This window comes from Camelina sativa, chromosome 12 (genome assembly GCF_000633955.1).
Source record: "Camelina sativa cultivar DH55 chromosome 12, Cs, whole genome shotgun sequence".
NCBI lineage: Eukaryota > Viridiplantae > Streptophyta > Magnoliopsida > Brassicales > Brassicaceae > Camelina > Camelina sativa.
Genome location: NC_025696.1, coordinates 28094264 through 28115122, shown reverse-complemented (window position 1 = coordinate 28115122; position 20859 = coordinate 28094264). Strand labels below are relative to the sequence as shown.

At 38.5% G+C, this 20859-nt stretch overlaps 2 protein-coding genes across 2 annotated transcripts; one reads left to right on the top strand and one right to left on the bottom strand.

Moving 5' to 3' along the window:
* On the bottom strand, nt 12542-15217 carry LOC109128016. The gene is made up of 2 exons (XM_019233675.1): nt 14083-15217; nt 12542-13701 (listed from the first exon to the last, which is right to left on the bottom strand). Exons 1-2 carry the CDS (start codon nt 15215-15217, stop codon nt 12542-12544), a joined length of 2295 nt encoding a protein of 764 aa, XP_019089220.1.
* On the top strand, nt 17083-17917 carry LOC104732781. The gene has a single exon (XM_010452361.1). The coding sequence runs from the start codon at nt 17366-17368 to the stop codon at nt 17708-17710; it is 345 nt and encodes a 114-aa protein (XP_010450663.1). The 5' UTR covers nt 17083-17365; the 3' UTR covers nt 17711-17917.

Sequence of the window (20859 nt, the reverse complement as noted above, 5' to 3'; positions counted from 1 at the left end):
ACATCCATTTGGTGTACCTCCCATCGTTTGGCAGCCGCAATCTCAAGTAGAACTCGCACAGTAGTAAGCTTAACAACCGGAGCAAATGTATCCTTGTAATCAACACCTTCACGTTGACGATTCCCAAGAGCCACCAAGCATGATTTGTAGCGAGCAATCGTACCATTGGCATGATGTTTGATCTTATAAACCCATTTACTACCAATCGCTGTTTTGCCTGGAGGAAGAGTAGTCTCATCCCACGTGTGTTGCATAGTAAGAGAAGAATACTCATCCTTCATAGAATCATTCCAAACATCGTCCAAAATGGCTTGTTTATAACTTGTAGGTTCAACAGCAGAAGTAATCGCAGCCATGAAAGCCTTGTGACCAGTGGAAAAATTAGCTTGCGAAAGATAATTAACAATGGGATAAGGTGTGTTACCTGGAACCGAATGAGGAGAACCAGGATTAGAAGACGATGAAGCGAGAGAGGGGGAAGCATGCACATGTGAAGTCTTGACAACATAGTCCTTAAGTAGAACAGAGGGTTGTCGTACCCGATGACCATGACCTAGTAGCTCAGGAAGACCAGGTGATGTAGGATCAGATGTATCAGAAGACACAACCGGAGACTCGACTATTGGTGAATCAGCCGGCCTAGGAGAGAGAGGTGGAGAATCAACTGGAGTAATAGCCTGATCAGTAGTAGGAGAAGCCGGAGATGAAGTAATAGTATCAGGAACAGGGGAAGTAGGAGACGAAGGACACGGTGGAACAGAGTCTGATATAGATTGCAGAGTCGGAACCGGTGTCAACAACGGAGCAGAGGAAGGTAATGTAGGAGACCAGTCATCAATGACACAGGACGGAGGAGTCATTAGAGGCGGGTCATGAGCAGAATCGGAGACACCGGGAAACTGTTCTTCAAGAAAAATAACATCACGACTTGTAAAGAATTCTCGTCTCTCAATGTCGTAGAGCCGCCAAGCTTTCTTACCATAAGGATAGCCCACGAATATGCATTTCCTGCTGCCATCACTAAACTTTTCCTTGTCACGCGGACGTCGATGAAAGTAACACAGACAGCCAAACGTGCGAAGTGAGTCATAAGAAGGAGAAGTTCCATACAGCATGTCATACGGTGTCTTCCCATGAAGCAGAGGAGTAGGGGTACGATTAATTAGATGAGCCGCAGTCAACACACTCTCACCCCAGAACCGAACAGGAAGCTGAGCTTAAAAGAGAAGGGCACGAGAAACGTTGAGAATGTGACGGTGTTTGCGTTCCACTCGGCCGTTCTGCTGTGGTGTATCGACGCATGATGTCTGATGTTCAATGCCATGTTGACGAAAGAAGGAAGAGAGAGCCATAAACTCAGTCCCATTGACCGTACGGACAGCTTTGACAGGGCAGCCAAACTGTTTGTCACTCATGGCACAAAAGTTATGTATCAAATTTTTGACTTCAGACTTAGCTAACATAAGATAGATCCAGACAGCTCTTGAGTAGTCATCAACAATAGTTAAGAAATAAGCAGCTCCACAAGAAGAAAGAGTGCAATAGGGTCCCCAAACATCGCAGTGTATCAAACCAAAAGGAGTCGAAGCTTTATTAATACTTTCATGAAAAACAGTCCGTGTTTGTTTAGCACGGAAACAAATATCACATGAATGTTTATCACCAAAATCAACTTTCAAACTATCTAAAACCGGTAATTGAGAAAGAATGTTGTATGAAGGATGGCCAAGACGACGATGCCATAAAACCGAAGGAGAGATGTTGCCCTTGCCAGCTTGATGAACATGTGCAACCTTGACACCCTTGAAATAGTAGACCCCCTCTCGCTCTTCACCGGCGCCAATCAGGGTCCTCGTAAAACGGTCCTGTAAAACACATAGAGTATCAGCGAAAATAGCAATGCAACCGGTCTGTTTAAGAAGACGAGACACCGAAATCAAAGTACAAGTGAAGTCGGGAACATATAAAACATTGGACAAGTAATAGTCCCCATTCAGTTGCAAAGTGCCTATTTTCGTAGCACGAGAGGCAGTGCCATCTGGAAAAGTAACCGCAGAAGGTAGTATATCAAGAGTATTACGCAACAAAGACAAATTGCCTGTCATGTGATGCGAAGCACCAGTGTCTATAATGACATCAGTGAGAGCGGTTTTACCAGACAATTTCTCCGTAGACAGTTGACTCTGCTGGTTTTGAAGCAACGTAATAAGGGCAGAGATTTGATCAGTCGGAACAGAAGAAGTGTATTGCTGACAGTAGCTGATGCTGCATTTACACGGCCACGACCTCGACCACCAGAGAAGGATGAACGACCGCCACCGCGACCACCACGACCAGAGGAAGAACGTTGTTGTTCAAAGAACCAATCAGGATAACCATGTAGAAGAAAGCACTCTGAAGCTTCATGACCCGTACGTTTGCAGTGACTGCAGGAACGATTAGGATCACGACTGCGAGTGGTAACAGCAGCAACAGCAGGAGAAACAGAGTGAGGAGCAAACTCTGTTTTGACGGAGAAGCCGACAGCATCTTGCTTGACTTCAGAAGCACGCATGTTGTTGAGATGTTGTTCCGCGAGAATAAACACTATTCAAGTCCGGCAATGGATCTTCATCAATGATCTGAGACCTAATAGTGCTGAAGCGAGATTCATCAAGTCCAAAGATAAATTTGTGAACCCGTCTGTCTTCACGTTCCTTGTCAAATTCAGGAGCAGCAGCGCAGGTGCAGGGAGTAGTAGAGGTAAAAGTCTGTAACTCTTCCCAGAGTTTGGATAGACGGCCATAGAACTCAAGAACAGACTGACCGTTTTGTTTGCAGTTGTTAATCTCGTCCTCCAAAAGATGTTTTCGAACATCGTTTTTGACAGAGAACCGACGTTTGAGAGATTCCCAGAGTTTGAAAGCTTCGGGAACATGAGAAACAGTAGAACGAACTTGTGGATCAATAGCAGTACGTATCCAACCCACAATCATAGAATTAGTAGAGATCCATCGAGCAAGGTCGGGGTTAGAGGTTGGTTTGGGGATCGAACCATCAATAAACCCTATCTTCTGCTTAGCTTGAAGAGAATTCCAAAGCTCGGTGGCCCATTCAGAATAATTATCACCACGAAGTAAGACCGGGGTGATTAGGGAACCAGATTGTCAGATGGATGCAGAGTGTATGGAGTCTCCGAGGAAGATTGGTCCATAGTGGTCGAAGAAGTAGAAGTAGAGGTAGTCATAGACATAGGAGAAGTAGTAGACATGATAGAAGTAAAAAAAATATGTAGAGAAGCGGAAGCAAGAAAGAACCAGAAACGAAAAACTTAGATCAAAGATCGTTTTTAGGCTCTGATACCATGTTATGAATGGAAGAATCAGTTGTGTATTATTGATAGATGAACAGAGGTATTTATACAATGGAGATCTTAAGTATCATGAATATATGATAAGCCTAAATATTAGATAGATTACAACAAGATATATTATGTAGTTATCTCTATATAAACTCTTTTAGAATAACTCTTTTAAGTATAGTAATTAACAACCGAATTGAGTACAATATTAGATGAGAGATTCAGTTTAATTTGTAAATCTTATTAAAATGAGAATCCTCATATATCAAAATAACTGAATTGAGTACAATATTAGACGAGAGATGTTTGAGAATGGGGAGTTATGTAGTAGTATGTTGTATCCCTTTTTTTTTTTTTTGGTAAACAGGTGAAGATTCATTACCAAGTTATGTAGTAGTATGTTGTATCCCTTTCTAATAAAAGGGAAGTACACAACATAGTTTTTGTAGACTTTATATTTTTAATAAATAGTTATAAATGGTTACAAATAGGTTATAGATAGGTTATAGATTAATTCATATATTCATATTAATGGTTACACCTAAATATTAGGGATATTCCAAATTGATAATTGATATATTAATGGTAACAAATAAAATCATGGATATTCCAAACTGTATTTTTGGAAGATTCTAGTCCTATATCAGGTTGTTTCCAAAAAATTTTAAACACAATATTACAAAATTATTTTTCTACAGATTTTATCGATAGACCACAACGTTAACAAAAGATAGATTACGAAATCGATAGATTGATTGGTTACAAGTTAAATAGTGGGTTACAAGATTGATTAAGAAATAAAATTTAACCAGCACGAATACTTATCTATAATCATTAACAATATAAAACTTATAAAATATGTGTTTTTTCAAACCTTCATATTTAGCATATGATTTTATTGCATAATGATTTATCCAAAAAACAATTTTAAAAATAATAACATAAATTATATTTTATATAAAAATGCAATATAAATAAAATGAATTTCAACATATGCTCTAGCATGGTCTTAATCTAGTATCTATATATATGGCTAAACCTTTTATGCTTGTTAATTGATTGGAGGGAATCTGAACACTAAGTATTAGAATTAAAAAGGATCCCAATTTTTTTTTTTTTTTTTTTGAAAATGTGAAATCTAATAAAATAGATAAGGGTCGGCTCTTTTGTTGGTCCTTCATAATCGACGTTACTTTCAATTTCAGTTTGAGTTTAAAATATTTCAAATTGTTCTTCATTGTTACTCTGATTTAATAACGTTTCGAATGTGAGTAAATCTAATGAATATGTGACACTGTGTGTCAGCCCTAGCTAGAACCGACCTTCAACTTGTCTCTCTCACCATTCATATCTCTCAAGGGTCCATTCATCCTAATAATTGAATATTAATCACATTTTTTACATAAAGAAATAAAAAATATATCAAATCTATTTTTTTTTTTTTTTTTTTGAATACACATATGTTTCCATTCCATTAGATAGAGTGTAACATACAAATCAAGTTGAAAAGCTTAAGTAGCCTAAAAGGGCATACCCCAAATTCAAAGATAGTAGAAGTACAAAGATAGATAAGAGCAAGAGATATATGGGTCTTGAGAGCTATGGACCAAGTGCTGAATAGCAAGCTGGAGCATGTGAGATCAAAACATATCAATGCAGCTTCCAAGAGTAGATCATTGGAAGGGAAGGTGGCCAGGGTCTTGATTCGAAGACTTGATGGCGATGAAGCAAGCAAAGCGGAGGATCTCATCAAAGTGAGACAATCTACACGACGTAGTGCTTTGTCAAAGGTGTGAGCAGGGTTAAGAATGCTCTGAAAACCGATCACTGCAAGGGTGGTTGCGTTTTAAGTCTGAAAGGGAGAAGCGTGAAGAGGTTGTGGTAACCACCACTCCGTGGAATGGTGATCATAATGCCACTACTCTTCAAGTCAATATGAGGGAACTTCAATAAGTAGATGCTATACATTTTGGAGAGCTTAGAACACGGAAATGATGGAGAAATCAAACTGGCTAAACATCGGTAATCCCCTCTCCGCAGAGGTGGAATCATAATGCCGAGTTTAAGCCTGGTTATACGCTGGAGCTGAAAGAGTTGAGGGATTGGTGATATGCAACAAATAGGAGCATTAGATGGAAGCATTATAAATCGCCAGAGAGACGGGTCATGGTTAAAGATAGAGCTCTGTAATGCAGTCCTCCATACCATAGTACTCAACTTTCCTCGACACAAATAGATGTCAAGCCAATCCGAAGAGATCGAGGCTCTACTACCGAGGAGACCCCGACTTGACCAAGTAGAGAAACTCGATGCTAAACATTTTGAGCTTGAGATAGCTTTAATACAACCAGTTCTGAGGATGCAGACTCTACACTCAGAGACTTCTTGTCGAGTACAACCAAGCAACCAATTGACACACAGGTCTAAATGGGTTGGGTTCAAAACAGCTTTAGCGGATCTAAACATCTTCCAGTTCAGGGGCAACACAAATGACCAAGATAACCTAAGCACCAGGGAGTTGGATAAAGAGTGAGAAGCGAACCTGGAACAGAACGGAATCAATGGTGTGTTAGAGAGCGCCAAGGATGTGGGTTTCACCGTAAAAGTCTTTGTCGGCTCTAGTGTCAAAACAGAGCTCCCGTCCAGCTTCAGCCAAGCAAACCACTTGGTGAAGGGAAAAGATTCCAAGGATCGGAGAGTTGTTGCGGTTGATAGTGTTAAGAAGCAGTAAGACTGGCGGAAGCCAAGGCAGTTGGGGTGTTCATTGGTCTCAGAGGGAACGTCTCGTGGCTGGGACCACGACGGAGCAGGCACATCGAGACGATTCACCAGAGGCTGAGGTAAGGGAAGGGGATAAAGAAGCTGAAACATGCTCGGAGTCGAGATCCAAAATCTTGAGTGGACTCTGGGAGGGACAAGTGACCATGGAACAAAGAAACAGAGGATGCAGTAGAAGAGAGCAGAGCTTGATAGGACTGAGAGAGCCCGACGCCGGTGAGCCGGAGCTCTACCGGCGTCGGGGAGGGGAGATGGTAGCGGCACCTCGGTAATAGTGCCTGAGAGGAAATATTAGGGCGAACTGCAATCAATTCTCAGCCAAATTTCAAATCTTAGAATATACGCAATATCAAATCTATTTTTTTAAAATAGCAAATTGCAAACCTGAACTAAAAGATAGATATGATTACATCATTATTTTGTCTAAAAAAAAAATTGGGATGCATCTTTATCTAAAATCTCTTCGTCGAATAAGAAAACATCACATCATTTTTGTATCAGAAAAAAAAAGACTATGACATCTTATATTATATCTTTTTAATTTGTATCCCACATATGAGAAATAACTAATTTGCGATTTCGAGGACTCTAATCATCAAGTCCAACATTTTATTATTTTTTGGATTGTAACATTAATATAAAACCGACTATGTTTTAAAATGTAACATTAATATGCTAGAAACATAGTCGTCGTCTGTTGGTTTAAGCTTAAAGATAACTTGAGAAATAAGTTGTACTAATCCTATTAGTATTATGATTCAAAGAGATAAGGATCAAATAAGTTTAGGAGATATCTAAACTTAGGGAGATTTTCTAATAGGATTAGGATATGTGAGCTATTATAAATAGAGAGGTCGAGACATGACATAACTTGTAAGGTTCTGTGAGAAAACCAAGAGAGCTTTAGGTTTTGAGTGATTTTCCTAAAGTTAATAAAGAGAGTGATTCTTAATTCTTGAGTTCTTAATCATTAAAGTTATCTTTGTGTTAAGAACAATAATTGGTATCAGAGCTATGGGAGACATAGTAGAAGCTGCATCCGAGAAAGTTAAAGAAGGAGGATCATCAACGCTCAAGTGTCCAATGCTAAACTCCACCAATTACACAGTATGGGCTATGAAGATGAAGATACTACTCAGAGTTCATAAAGTTTGGCCTATCATCGAGGCACCAGGTAACGATAACGATATGAATGACATGGCTATGGCCCTACTGTTTCAATCAATTCCAGAATCTCTTATTCTGCAAGTTGGAGATCTCGATTCAGCAAAGAAAGTGTGGGAGGCTATACAATCAAGACATGTAGGAGCTGAGCGAGTTAAAGAGGCAAGATTGCAGACACTAATGGTTGAGTTTGATCGACTCAAGATGAAGGATACGGAAAAGATTGATGATTTTGTTGGAAGATTATCAGAGATAACCTCTAAATCAGCAGCTCTTGGAGAAATCATAGAAGAGTCTAAAATAGTGAAAAAATTTCTCAAGTGTTTATCACGAAAGAAATATATAGCTATTGTTGCGTCTCTGGAGCAGTTTCTGAGTCTTAACACCACCACCTTTGTGGATATCATCGGACGTCTTAAAGCATATGAAGAACGCATTAGTTAGGAGGAAGAAGAAACTCACGAAGATCCTGGAAAACTCTTATATGCGAACAATGATAACCAATCGACTTTTCTACCATTGCAGCCTAATTGCAAGTTTAATGGTGGATACAGAGGCAGAGGTAGAGGGGGACGATTTGGCTATAGAGGACGAGGTCGCGGAAGGTCATATGAAGGTAGAGACATGTCAGAGGTTGTGTGTTTCAGATGTGATAAACATGGACACTTTGCTTCACGGTGTCCAGACCGCCTGCTCAAGTTACAAGAAACACAAGAGAAAGAAAATAATGAAACAGAGACTGCAGATGAGCTTATGATGCATGAGGTGGTATTTTTGAATGAAAAGAAAATCGTGCCAAGCAAGTATCAGATTCGTACTGGTGAAGAAGAAATGTGGTATCTCGATAACGGAGCAAGCAATCACATGACAGGTGATCTACGGTATTTTTCAGAAGTTGATTACTCCATTACTGGAAAAGTAAAGTTTGGTGATGATTCTCGGATAGATATAAAAGGAAAAGGCACTATACGGTTCACTGATGAGAACGGTGAGCAGCGAATTTTGACTAATGTTTATTTCATTCCAGAACTTAAGAGCAATATTATTAGCCTTGGACAAGCTACGGAGTCAGGATGTGATGTAAGGATGCGAGGTGAATATTAAACAGTACATGATCATGAAGGAAAGCTGCTTGTTAGAACGATGAAATCCAGAAATAGACTCTACAAAGTTCGCATGGGGATAAAGAACAATAAGTGTTTACAATCAGCTGTAATAAACGACTCGAGCAAGTGGCATTCAAGGTTGGGGCATGTCGGTCTTGAAACAATTAAGAGGATGATTCAAAAGGAACTTGTGAGAGGGATTCCACATATTCAGATTGAAAAGAGTATATGTAGTTCTTGTTTATTGGGAAAATAGACAAGACAAGTTTTTCCACAAGCAGCAACATATCAAGCATCAAAGGTGTTAGAACTAATTCATGGTGATTTGTGTGGTCCTATAACGCCAAGCACCTCGGCTGGAAATAGATATGTGTTTGTCCTCATTGATGATCATTCCAGGTATATGTGGACAATTCTTTTAAAAGAAAAGAGTGATGCTCTTAGCAAATTCAAGAGATTTAAAACAGTGGTTGAACAAGAAACAGGGATGAGAATGCAAACCTTCAGAACAGATAGAGGAGGTGAGTTTGTGTCACAAGAATTTGCTGATTTCTATGGAGACAATGGAATTAAAAGGCATCTCACTGCTCCTTACACACCTCAACAGAACGGTGTAGTTGAGAGACGAAACAGGACACTAATGGAGATGACGAGAAGTGTTCTAAAACATATGTCTGTTCCTAATTACCTATGGGGAAAAGCAGTGCGACATGCTACATATTTGATAAATAGAGTTGCTACCAGATCACTTAGCGATAAGACTCCGTATGAGGCTTTGCAAGGGAAGAAGCCAAACATTAGTCATCTTCGGGTGTTCGGATGTCTTAGCTTCTCAAAGGTTGAGCAACCTCATTTAAAGAAGCTTGATGATAGATCACGAATGTTGGTTCATTTGGGTACTGAACCAGGATCAAAAGCATATCGTTTACTAGATCCTAAAACTCGTAAGATTGTGGTTAGCCGTAATGTTATTTTTGATGAAGATAAAGGCTGGAACTGGGATAAAAAGAGTTCAGAGCAAGACTTAGCCGGAGATTTTATGATCAAATTTGGGACTTATGGCAATCATGGTATTAGTGAAACAGAGCAAATTGATGAAACCGGCGAAACAGAGCATTATGATAACAACGATAATGAAATCAACGACAATAGTGGAGAAGAAGATGAGATTCTCGATGATGATGGGGTTCAAAATAATCAAGACGAACAAGTAGAGCTAAGAAGATCAGTGAGACCTAGGAGGAAACTAGAGCATCTTTCAAGCTATGTTCTACCAAAACATCTCGATAATTATTCTTTGCTTGCCGAAGAAGAAGGTGAGTGGTTGCTGATGTGCTTGAATGATGAACCAAGAGATTTCAATGAAGCAAAGGAGTCTGGAAGATGGATGCAAGCATGTCAAGATGAGATGAACTCGATTGTTAAAAACCAGACTTGGAGCCTTGTTGATCTACCACATGGAGCAAAGCCTATAGGTCTAAAATGGGTTTTTAAACTAAAGAAGAACTCAGATGGGAGTATAAATAAGTACAAGGCTAGGCTTGTTGCTAAAGGATATGTTCATAGATATGGTATCGACTTTGAAGAGGTATTTGCTCCAGTGGCAAGGTTAGAAACAATTCGGCTTCTTATTAGTCTTGCAGCAACAAATGGGTGGGAGATCCACCATCTAGATGTAAAGACAGCCTTTCTTCATGGGGATTTAAAGGAAACAGTGTTTTTTGCACAGCCTGAAGGTTTTATAAAACAAGGACCAGAGGATAAAGTGTATAAGTTATACAAAGCTCTGTATGGTTTAAAACAGGCACCAAGAGCAAGGAATGACAAACTGAATTGTTTTCTTAAGAATCTTCAGTTCAAACGATGCTCCAAGGAATCCTCAGTCTATCGGAAAAGGGTGAATCAAGGTGTTATTGTTGTTGCAGTTTATGTTGACAATTTATTTGTGACTGGAACAGATAGAGGTCTCATAGACGGTTTTAAAAGGGAGATGGGATCTAAGTTTGAGCTGAGTGATTTAGGAAAATTAACCTACTATCTTGGCATTGAAGTGTGTCAACATGATGGGATGATAACCTTAAACCAAAGACGTTATGCGTTGAGGATTTTAGAAGAAGCGGGTATGAAGGACTGTAATTTGGTTCATACGCCAATGGAAGAAGGGTTGAAACTGTCTAAATCTGAGAAGGAAAGGGATATTGATGCAACAAGGTATAGAAAGATAGTTGGATGTCTCCGCTATTTCCTACACACAAGGCCGGACTTGTCTTTCTGTGTTTGTGTACTAAGTCGCTATATGCAGTCTCCCAAGGTGTCACATGGTGCTGCAATGAAGCAGTGTTTGAGGTATTTAAAAGGAACCACTTTGTTTGGACTTAATTTTTGCAGGACAGTCACACCAACTAGAGGATTGATCGGTTACAGTGATAGTAGTTATAATGTGGATCCGGATGACGGTAAGAGTACGACTGGGCATGTGTTCTATCTTGGTGGAAGTTTAATTACATGGTGCTCACAAAAGCAGGAAACAGTGGCTTTATCCTCCTGTGAAGCTGAATTCATGGCAGGAACAGAAGCGGCTCGTCAAGCAATATGGCTTCAGGACTTACTCGAGGAGATTACAGAGACATCATGTGAGAAGGTGGTTATTCGAATTGATAACCAGTCAGCTATCGCACTAACCAAAAATCCGGTGTTCCATGAAAGAAGCAAGCACATTCATACAAGATATCACTTTATTAGAGAGTGTGTAGAGAATGGACTCATTGAAGTGGAGCATGTACCAGGTAGTGAACAAAAGGCAGACATTCTAACAAAGGCTCTTGGGAGGATCAAGTTTAAAGAGATGAGAGAGCTTCTTGGAGTGAGAGACTTGGCCAGAAATGACTTTAAGCTTAGGAGGGACAATGTTGGTTTAAGCTTAAAGATAACTTGAGAAATAAGTTGTACAAATCCTATTAGTATTATGATTCGAAGAGATAAGGATCAAGTAAGTTTAGGAGATATCTAAACTTAGGGAGATTTCCTAATAGGATTAGGATAGGTGAGCTATTATAAATAGAGAGGTCGAGACATGACATAACTTGTAAGGTTTTGTGAGAAAACCAAGAGAGCTTTAGGTTTTGAGTGATTTTCCTAAAGTTAATAAAGAGAGTGATTCTTAATTCTTGAGTTCTTAATCGTTGAAGTTATCTTTGTGTTAAGAACAATATCGTCGACATGCTAGAACCGACTCGGCGATTATCATCATGTTGAACATAAACCTCTATATGATTATATTGTAACATTAATATAAAACCGACTATTCTGGAAATTTTTACAATTTCGAAGACTCTAATCACCGACGCTGACTATGTTTTCAAAAGTTGTTATTTATTGGATTGTATAGCATATAGTTTTAAGATGAATAAGCAGTGTGGATAAAAATTCGTGACCTCTTACTATCTCATTTATAGGCTGCCTCATTTTGAAACCTCACTTCCCGCAGGCATATCTAGGGTATGTTGAAATATCAGAAATTAAGTGTCATTTTACAAACTGTTCTCATTCGCCGACAAAACCAACATCGTTTTGAGGACCACCGTACCGAGAGATTACACCAAAACTGTTCTTTCTTTTTCTTCAAGAACAAGCATCAAATTGTTTTTTTTTTTTTTTGTTAAAAGGCATTCAAATTAAAAGCAGGAAACCAAAAAGTTTACAGAGCATAAAAGCCCAATACTGAAAGCCCAATTAAAGAGAATTAGAAAGGAAAGAAGAAATAAAAACCATTATGAGAAAAAAAAACCCATAGTTAAAATAGAACCATATCTGAACCAAGTAGTTGAGATTGAACCAGGATAATAAACGGTTGGGAGGCAAAACCACTTCAAACCATCTCCATGCAATCAATGAGTGGAAGACGACAAAGACAAAACTTTGTCGAGAGAGAAAGTGAGAGGAACCTTGAGGCGATTAGGGTTTCTTAACCACCAGATCCGGCAAACCATAGAAGAAGCAAATTCGTCGTAAGTGTAGGGTTTGATCTTCGAAAGCTGAGGGCTCTGTTGCACATGAACGATTCGATCTGGTTCAGAAGGTGATCCGTCGATTTGAATGTGTTCCTGTGGAGACGATAATTCCTTTCAGTCCATAAGGTGTAGATCGTGGGTTGTCAGGCAGTAAGAAGAAGGATCTTGGCTTCTCTAGGTCCCTGATAGTTGATGAGATTTTGCAGTGATCCAGTCCAAGAACGCGTCGGAGAGGGAGAGCATCGGTTGGAGATGAGATTCCATAAAGTCCAGCTGAATGGGCAGTCAAAGAATAGATGATCCCTGCTTTCTTCTCCCGTTGCACAAAATAGACAAGCCGGATCCACATGGAGTCCCCAAGATCGAAGCCTATCTCGAGTGGGGCTTCTGTTCAGTACAAACAACCAGGTGAGAAAGCAGTGCTTCAGGATTCCTCTGGAGAACCAAACTACTTTGTGCCATGAAACTCGAGGTAAGTTTCCTTTATAAGCTAGGCAGATTTTTCCTGTTTCGTGGCTATCTTGCAATTGATCATTCAGCCACCAAACATACTGATCTGCATCTTTTGATAGTTGGATAGATGCTAGTTCGATGTGGTAGTTGACATGTGCCTCTGAGCGAGCCGGAGGAATTCTCCAAGTGCCTTCCCTCCAGAGATCTGCAAGCGTTGAGCCACGGGGGATTCCCAGGGGGTCTTCACCTTGTAGGTAAGTCGATAGTTTCCCCAGTTTCCACCAGTTATCGCTCCAGAACTGACAGTTCTTGCCATCTCCAACTTTTAGCTTTATCCAAGGGTAAACCTCGTCCCTCAGTTTGAAGAGCTTGTTTGCTAACCATGAGTACCTAGTGCTTGGCTTTCGAGTCCAGAAATTGCTAAGCTTACCAGAGAGAACCGCTCCCTTGAACCAGGCAACCCAAACTGATCCGGAGCGAAAAAGTAAAAGCCAGATAAGTTTTATCATACAAGCCTTATTCCATAGTTGTAGATCCCTTATACCCAACCCTCCTTCTGATTTAGCTGTGGTAATTGTTTCCCATGCCACACAAGCTGAGTGATGACCTTCTGTAGTTCCTTTCCAAAGAAAAGCTCCAGACAAAGAATTCAAGGTTTGGATGCATTTCTTCGGTAAGACAAAAGCGGAACACCAAAAGTTTGTAAGTCCAGCAATAACCGTGTTTAAAAGTTGTAGCCGACCTACGAATGAGAGGGATTTGGTGGACCAGGCATTGAACTTACTCTTGACTTTCTGAATCAGTGGAGCACAGTCCAGTAAGGTAAGCTTTTTTGTGCATAAAGGGACACCTAGATAACGAATTGGAAGTTGACCATGATTTATGCCTGATTCTATTGGATTTTATCTATTTCAGCTGGAGTGAGTCCCGAGGAGAAGAAGCTTGTCTTTGGGAGACTGATTGCCAAACCAGAGACAATTTCAAAGTCCTTTAGAACCTGAAGAACCGATTGCACTAAGGATAAGGAACCATCAATGAAAATCAAGAGGTCATCCGCAAAGCATAAGTGAGTAAGTTTTAAACTTTGGCACTTGTGATGGTATTGAAATTTTCCTTCTTCTGCAGCTTTGTCTAGCATAAGTGAGAGGCAATTGAGAGCAAGGACAAAGAGATATGGGGAAAGAGGGTCTCCTTGCCTAAGTCCTCGCCGACTTTTGAAGTAGCCATGTACCTGACCGTTGAAACCGACAGTGAAAGAGGCATATGCAAGCTTGAAGCCACCAGAGGTATAGTTTTGGGATTTCAATTCCCCGCAAACAGCTGAATATGTACTCCCATCTGATAGTGTCGAAAGCTTTGGCTATGTCCACTTTAATAGTGATACGCTTAGGTCCTTTTTCTTTGTGATAGCCATTAACTAATTCCGCTGCAAGAAGGGTATTCTCCACTAACAGCCTTCCTTTTATGAATGCAGACTGGTTTCGCTGGATCAACTCTGGGAGTACTGGCTTTAATCTTGCTACTAGCAACTTAGCTATAACCTTGTAAAGAGTGTTTAAGCAAGAAATAGGCCTGAAATCAGAGACGACAGAAGCACCAGGAACTTTTGGGATCAAAGCGAGAGTGGTGGCATTGACTGACAAAGGGAGGAACGAGGTGTGGAAGAATTTGAGAATGCTGGCTGTAACTTCGGAGCCTAGTATTCCCCAGGCAGCTTTATAGAAAGCAGAGGTAAAACCATCAGGCCCAGATGCCTTGTTTGCATTGAGTTTGAACAATACCCTTGTAATCTCTTTGTGAGAGGGAATTCTGATCATTGAGGCTTTTAAGACCGAGGGACAGCGGTAGCTTATGAGACTTTGGATGCACGATGGTGTAACTGTTAGAGGAGGCAAAACACCAGGCCCAAGGATAGAGAAAAAGTGATTTACTGCCATTCTACTCATTTCAGAGGGGTCATCAACGAGTACGCCAAACGGAGTAGAGAAGGACTGAATTGCATTGAAAGCGTTTCGGAGCTGGGTGATGCGATGGAAGTAAGCAGTGTTTAAATCTCCTTCCCTTAGCCAGTTAATATGTGATCTCTGCTTGAAGTAAGCTTCTTCTACTTTTCGCAGCATATCCCATTTTTGGTGCAATTCTCTCTCTTGTTGATAAAGAGCCGGGGTAAGGTTTGTAATGGCTTTTATCTGCACAGATTGAAGCAAAAGGTTAGTCTCTCTCACACTGTTTTGTATATCCGAATAGTTCTCTCTGGAAAGTGTTTTCAAATCTCTTTTGAGCATTTTCTGTTTTGCACTAAAAGTTGAAAAACTTATTTCCCCAGGATTTGTATTTCCAGCCAAAATCCAAGAAGTGTCAACCATTTGGGTAAAGAGATGGTGGTCAGTGAGGAAGTTGAAGAATTTGAAAGGGGTTGTCCTAGAGGATGGAAGAGAGGCATCAAGGTTAAAAAGGCAGGGCAAGTGATCTGAGAACTCAGGCGCAAGGAAAGTAGCAGAGGAATTTGGGTAAGAAGCAAGCCAGGGGTTGTTTACTAGTAATCTGTCAAGTTTTTTTTGCTATAGGGTTTAATGGGGTCTTGTTTGACCAGGTGAAGAGAGGGCCATGGTAACGCACATCAAAGAGCTCCAACTGAAATAGACATTCTCGGAACTCAACCATCATGGAAGTTAAGTGATTGACAAGGTCACTAGAGTGCTCCGTTGGATGAATAATCTGGTTAAAGTCTCCACCCACCATCCAGGGGAGTGTCCAAGTGATAGCGTTGCTGGAGACTTATTAATTCGCACCAGAGGTCCGTACGATCATCACTGAGGTTAGGGGCATATACGGCTGTAAAGCAGAATTTGTGACCTTGAATCGTGACTTCACTTGTAATCATGTGACGAGACTGATGCAGAACTTGGATTGATGCAGGTGACTTCCAAATGAGTACAATCCTGCCATCTTCATCAGAGTTGTGGTTTGAAGTGTATTGCCAACCAGGACAGATAAGGTTCATTACTCGGTTTAGGTTTGGTTCTTTTATATGGGTTTCAAGAATGGCACCAAAAAGAGGCTTCTTAAGAGAGAGCCAGTTAGCAAAAAACCGATGCTTGTCCGTGTCATTCAGAACTCGAACATTTCAAAAAAATAGTTGTATATACATGGTAAAACAGGCAGATAAAAAATCAATTTAGAGCCTCCCCGATAAAGGGAGAGTCTTAGGGTTAGGAGAGTAATGCACAGAGATGGAGATGGTAGGATTACTTTGTGGCTCAGGGACATAGAGAATTGAAGCTAATGTGGTATGAGTAGCTGGAGGGTGGTGTGAGGGGGTTTGCTTGGGAGAGACTGGCAAGGGTTGATGCAATGCAGATAGCACCTCAAACGGGTTGTTGGTACTGATGCTGGTGATAGATGGGACGGACATAGGGGGAAGAGAGCAGTCGAGGAGGCTTCTTTCTATGCAATAACCCTATTTAGAAACAATATTTTCCCTCTCATTCTTTATTGATTTGGTGAAAGTTTCAAAAAAAAAACCTATAAATTAAAAAAAAAAAGGTTGTAAGAGTTTCTTTCTCTTGGAAAATATAATTAGGAAGAAAAACAAAAATAAATTGATGGTGTCAATCATTCTTTAACAAGATGATGCCTCGTGCATAGGAAGATTAGGAACTATCGCCGTCACGGCTAACCGCGTTACTCAGCCGTTGATGGCACTAATTATTGGCCGGGTCATCAACACTTTTGACGCCACCCACCCGATCATATGATCGAAAAAGAGTGTATAGTACAAGAACCATAGGCTGTGACTTAAACTGATCATCGCACCACCCATCCCGATCATATGGATTTTAAAATTGTGAAACTGGTTAGCCACGAAGGCAAATAAGAAAACCTATGAATTATGATTAAACCAAATCGATTTTCATCTGAACCGAAATTCAACCGACTTTATCCTAAACCGAGGTAAAACAATTTTTTAAAAAATAAACCGGTTAGAACCAAAGAGGGTATAAATAAACCGATTGTTCTCCTCTTCTTCGGTTTATAAAATCTCGCGGGAAGAATACATCAAAAGGCGGGAAAAAGAGCCGTTGTGAAACTCTCAAACTATCGCGCCAAAAAAAAAAGACGGTGGTTGAGAGACACTGCCCGTAAATTTCTCTCGGGCAACTAAATTTAATTCCTTTTAAATTTCCAAATTCACCCCTTCCTTTCTTCATCTCCTTTATTTTTTCTTTCTCCTGAGAGTCGGCATACACAGAATACTCTGTTTTGACTATTTAATCCTTTCTTTCTCACATTTTTATTCCCATTTTTTTCTCCTTCCTCTCCAAAAAAAAAAACCAAATCTGTCTCCCTTTCACACACCCAAAAATAAAAAAAATTGACCAACGACCACTAGTTTAATCTTTTTCCCACTTTCATTTTATTCTCTATAACCACAAGTCTCTGTTTTTGTCTCTCTGCCTTCTTCTTTTTTTTTTGGGTTTTACTCTGTTTTTGGAGTTAAGTTGAAGAGAAAGATGGGGTTTTCGAAGAAGTCTCAATTCGACGGAGGTTTAGAATCCGACGGGAAGAAATGGGTTATCGCCGGAATTTCGATTCGGGCGACGTTGAAACCGGTGAAGACGAAACAACTCAGAGCGCCGCCGGAGATTAAAGCCGAAGTTGAAGAAGATTGCTACAAGGAAAAAGATGAAGAATGTTCGACGACACCGACGGCTAAAGAAGCGAAGATACCGGAGATACTTAAATGTCCACCGGCGCCGAGGAAACGTCGGCCGGTGTCAAAATGTCGGAGTAACGCAGTTAGAGAGTTCTTTACGCCTCCTTCTGATTTAGAGGCTGTGTTCATACGCCGACGTTAGTGAACCGTTTTTAAAAATATAGTTTCTCTAATCATATATATTATAGTTTATTAATTAAGACTTAAGAGTTAGATTTTTGTAATATTTAGTGTTTGGATTTCAAATATCAGTTTGTTCCCCCTTTGTAATCTTAGCTTTTAAGTTTTTATTTTTTTCCTTGTTATAAAAGAAAGTTTGTTGTACAAAGATTGTGAAACTAATGATGATTATGCGTAGCTTTTAAATTAGCCTTATTCCATTATGTGTTCATCACATTTTGTTTTCTTAATATTTAGGTTAACACTAATGTGAATGTAGAATATTTACAGTCTCTAAAGTCTAAACCTTAAGATTCAGCCGACGGAGACTAGTGAGGAAGTGACGTGAGCAAATCTTACCAATTTAGCTCATCCACCAAAATATAATAATATTGTACAAGTAATTTATGAGAAGTCCACACGTCAAGCCTTTGACTCTACTCTACGGATATATTACTCGTTTGTAGATATATTTATGTTGTTTCCACACGTAATAATGTTTTATATCGTAGTAAACTATTTCTTACATAACATAGGTTGAAGTTTCGGTTCTGATTTTATATTATTTTGAGGTTTATACAATGTATTAAGTTACTTTATTCAGTATTCTCTAAATGTGGGGCAATATAGTTTTCATTAACAAATAATATGGTGGGATCTAGTATCATATATCTTTAATTTCAAATGAAAAGAGATAAATCATACAATTTTTTTAAAAAAGAAGATATGAATCATTTTATAATGCACACATGTAATCTTTTTTTCTATGATTTAAAAGGATTCTAAAGAATTTCAATGCAGATGACTCTTTTAAGGAGGCCTCTATATGATTCTTCTTTTTTCAGGTTAAAGAGCTTTTTGCGTGAACAATTGCACACTCACTAGTCTCTTTTATTTCATTGACCGCTACTTTGTATTGTAATAAATCAATTTTATAAACGCCAAGAAAAAAAAACATTATGATTAGTAAACTACTCATGCTACGCACCAGTAGTAGTTGTTGTAATATACTCAACTAGATTCAGACCCGTACATACGTGCGGGGTTGATTTTAAAAACTAAATTTACTAACATATTTATAATTTATTACGTACATGCGGATTATGTTTGTAAACATATTTTTAATAAATGTTATTAACATTTATAATCCAAACTTTTTTGCATGTAAATCAGTAGTAGTTGTTGTAATATACTCAATACCCTATTGCATATTAAATACATGTGTTGCATGTAAATCACTAATTCTCACTTTATCTCGCTTTGTGTTCTTGTGGATTTGAGTCATGAAAAAGGACAAAATAGTGTTCAGAGAATAGCGGTGCGATGTGAGAATCCAATGTGGGACTTAAGGCCTTGTTTGGTTCCTTTAAGAGACAACGACCAAACTCGTGTTTTTCTTTTCTTTTCATTTTTTTTTGAAATGCCAAATTATAAGAAGAAATATTTGAATAGAAGGAGAGTATGACGATGGATTTGACGAGTTTGGATCATTCTTGTGAACGAGTTTATTTCACCGTCATGACTTCAAGAAAATTTATAACGTCAGCCAAAGGTGTTACCAATTCAAAAATAGAATCCCAAGTTTGCGGATTAGGTTTCACAAGTGACAAGTCTGTAAATTTGTTCTTTCTCGTATTATGTAGCAATTGCAAAACAATAGCTTTCAGTGTCACACACAACCTATGACATCCGAATCTTTCCATTTCGGGAAACTTTAAAAATTAAATTCTAAGCATCTATCCAAACTGTGTAGTTTTCACTTTAAAAGCAGGTTTTATTGTTTATACTGATGTTTTTAGTTTTGGGAAAAAAAATTATATCAAAACTAGAACTTGTTTTTACTTCTTTTTGATATAATTCTGAGTGGTTGTACCTTATGGAAGAAAAATAAAGAGGGGAAAAAAAATATAATTTTTACTTGAAATCAATCAAACAAGTAATATATTAGTATTTTAGAATATATTTTTAAATACTATATTATTTAATTTTCAGAACAGTGTTATGTTATAAAAAAAAAAAAAAAAAAAGTATCCACACCCTTCCATTTTAAAGAAGTCAGACCACACTTTTATCTTGAACAGACAAAGAAAAAATATCTTACATTTGTCAGTATACTGTCACTAATATATTTGATAAAGCTTAAAGGTTTGAAGCAGCATTTTTTTGTTACTTAATTTATCTTGTAACCCTCACTTCTATGTTATAGTTATGAAGCTGACAATTTTTTTTTTTTTTGCTATATTATTGTAAATTACCGTACAAATATAGTAGCATTTGTGTTTGCTTTTAGACGCAAAGGCCTCTTTTGATACTATATATCTATACAGTGAATCTTACTATCTTAGCATGAGCTAAGTAAGAAAGATAGGGGTTGAATCTGATATCTCATGTTCAATTTACACCATTCTGAGTAGTCAGAGACGGTCCAACGATTTTGAATATCGTATAAAAATGTGAAGTCCGAAATATGATAACTTTTTTTATAACAGTTTTGGACTAGGCATGGTCGCGATTTAGAATATCGTATGTTTTGAGGCTTTAGAATTGTTATTTAATTATTATATAATATATGTATATATATTGATAACGTGATCACAATTACACATGCATAATTCAGTTCTAAAAGGTAAATTTCTTTGATTCTTTCTTTCCTTTTTTCTTTTGGGTTTACACGTTTGTTTCTTCTCAATACATTGTTTTAAGCAATATATACTCTTCATGATTCTCATGCCGTGTTTTAGATACTTTCGTATTGTCTATTGTGTGAACATGATCATATGATGTGCTTACATATTAATTAATTGACAAATTTCTATATATTTTTTGGTTTTATCATTCTTTTGTACTGTCGAAATTTTGGTTCTCTTTTGTTTGGACAGAGACATGCATATGTGGTTTGCTCTCTGTCTATATTATATACGATAGTAGCTCTCCTCTACAATACATGTGCTTATTATGTAGGGGACCAATAATAATCTATAAAATTTTGGTGATCAAACAAATAAGAAAAAGTTTATATATTACATATATTATTTATTTGTTGCAAATTGCAATATTCATCTTTATTCTGTGTGTGTAAACAAATGGTATACATCTGAAAAAGTGTAAAAAAAAAAAAAAAAAAAAAAGAGA

Bases quoted from the DNA above. Each gene is read 5' to 3' on its own strand.
- LOC109128016 (XM_019233675.1), bottom strand. From the start codon at position 15,217: ATGGTTGACACTTCTTGGATTTTGGCTGGAAATACAAATCCTGGGGAA. The intron at 13,702-14,082 runs GTACATGGCTAC...TTCGTTATCTAG, and splicing joins CTGTCGGTTTCAACGGTCAG to GTGTCCCTTTATGCACAAAA.
- LOC104732781 (XM_010452361.1), top strand. From the start codon at position 17,366: ATGGGGTTTTCGAAGAAGTCTCAATTCGACGGAGGTTTAGAATCCGAC.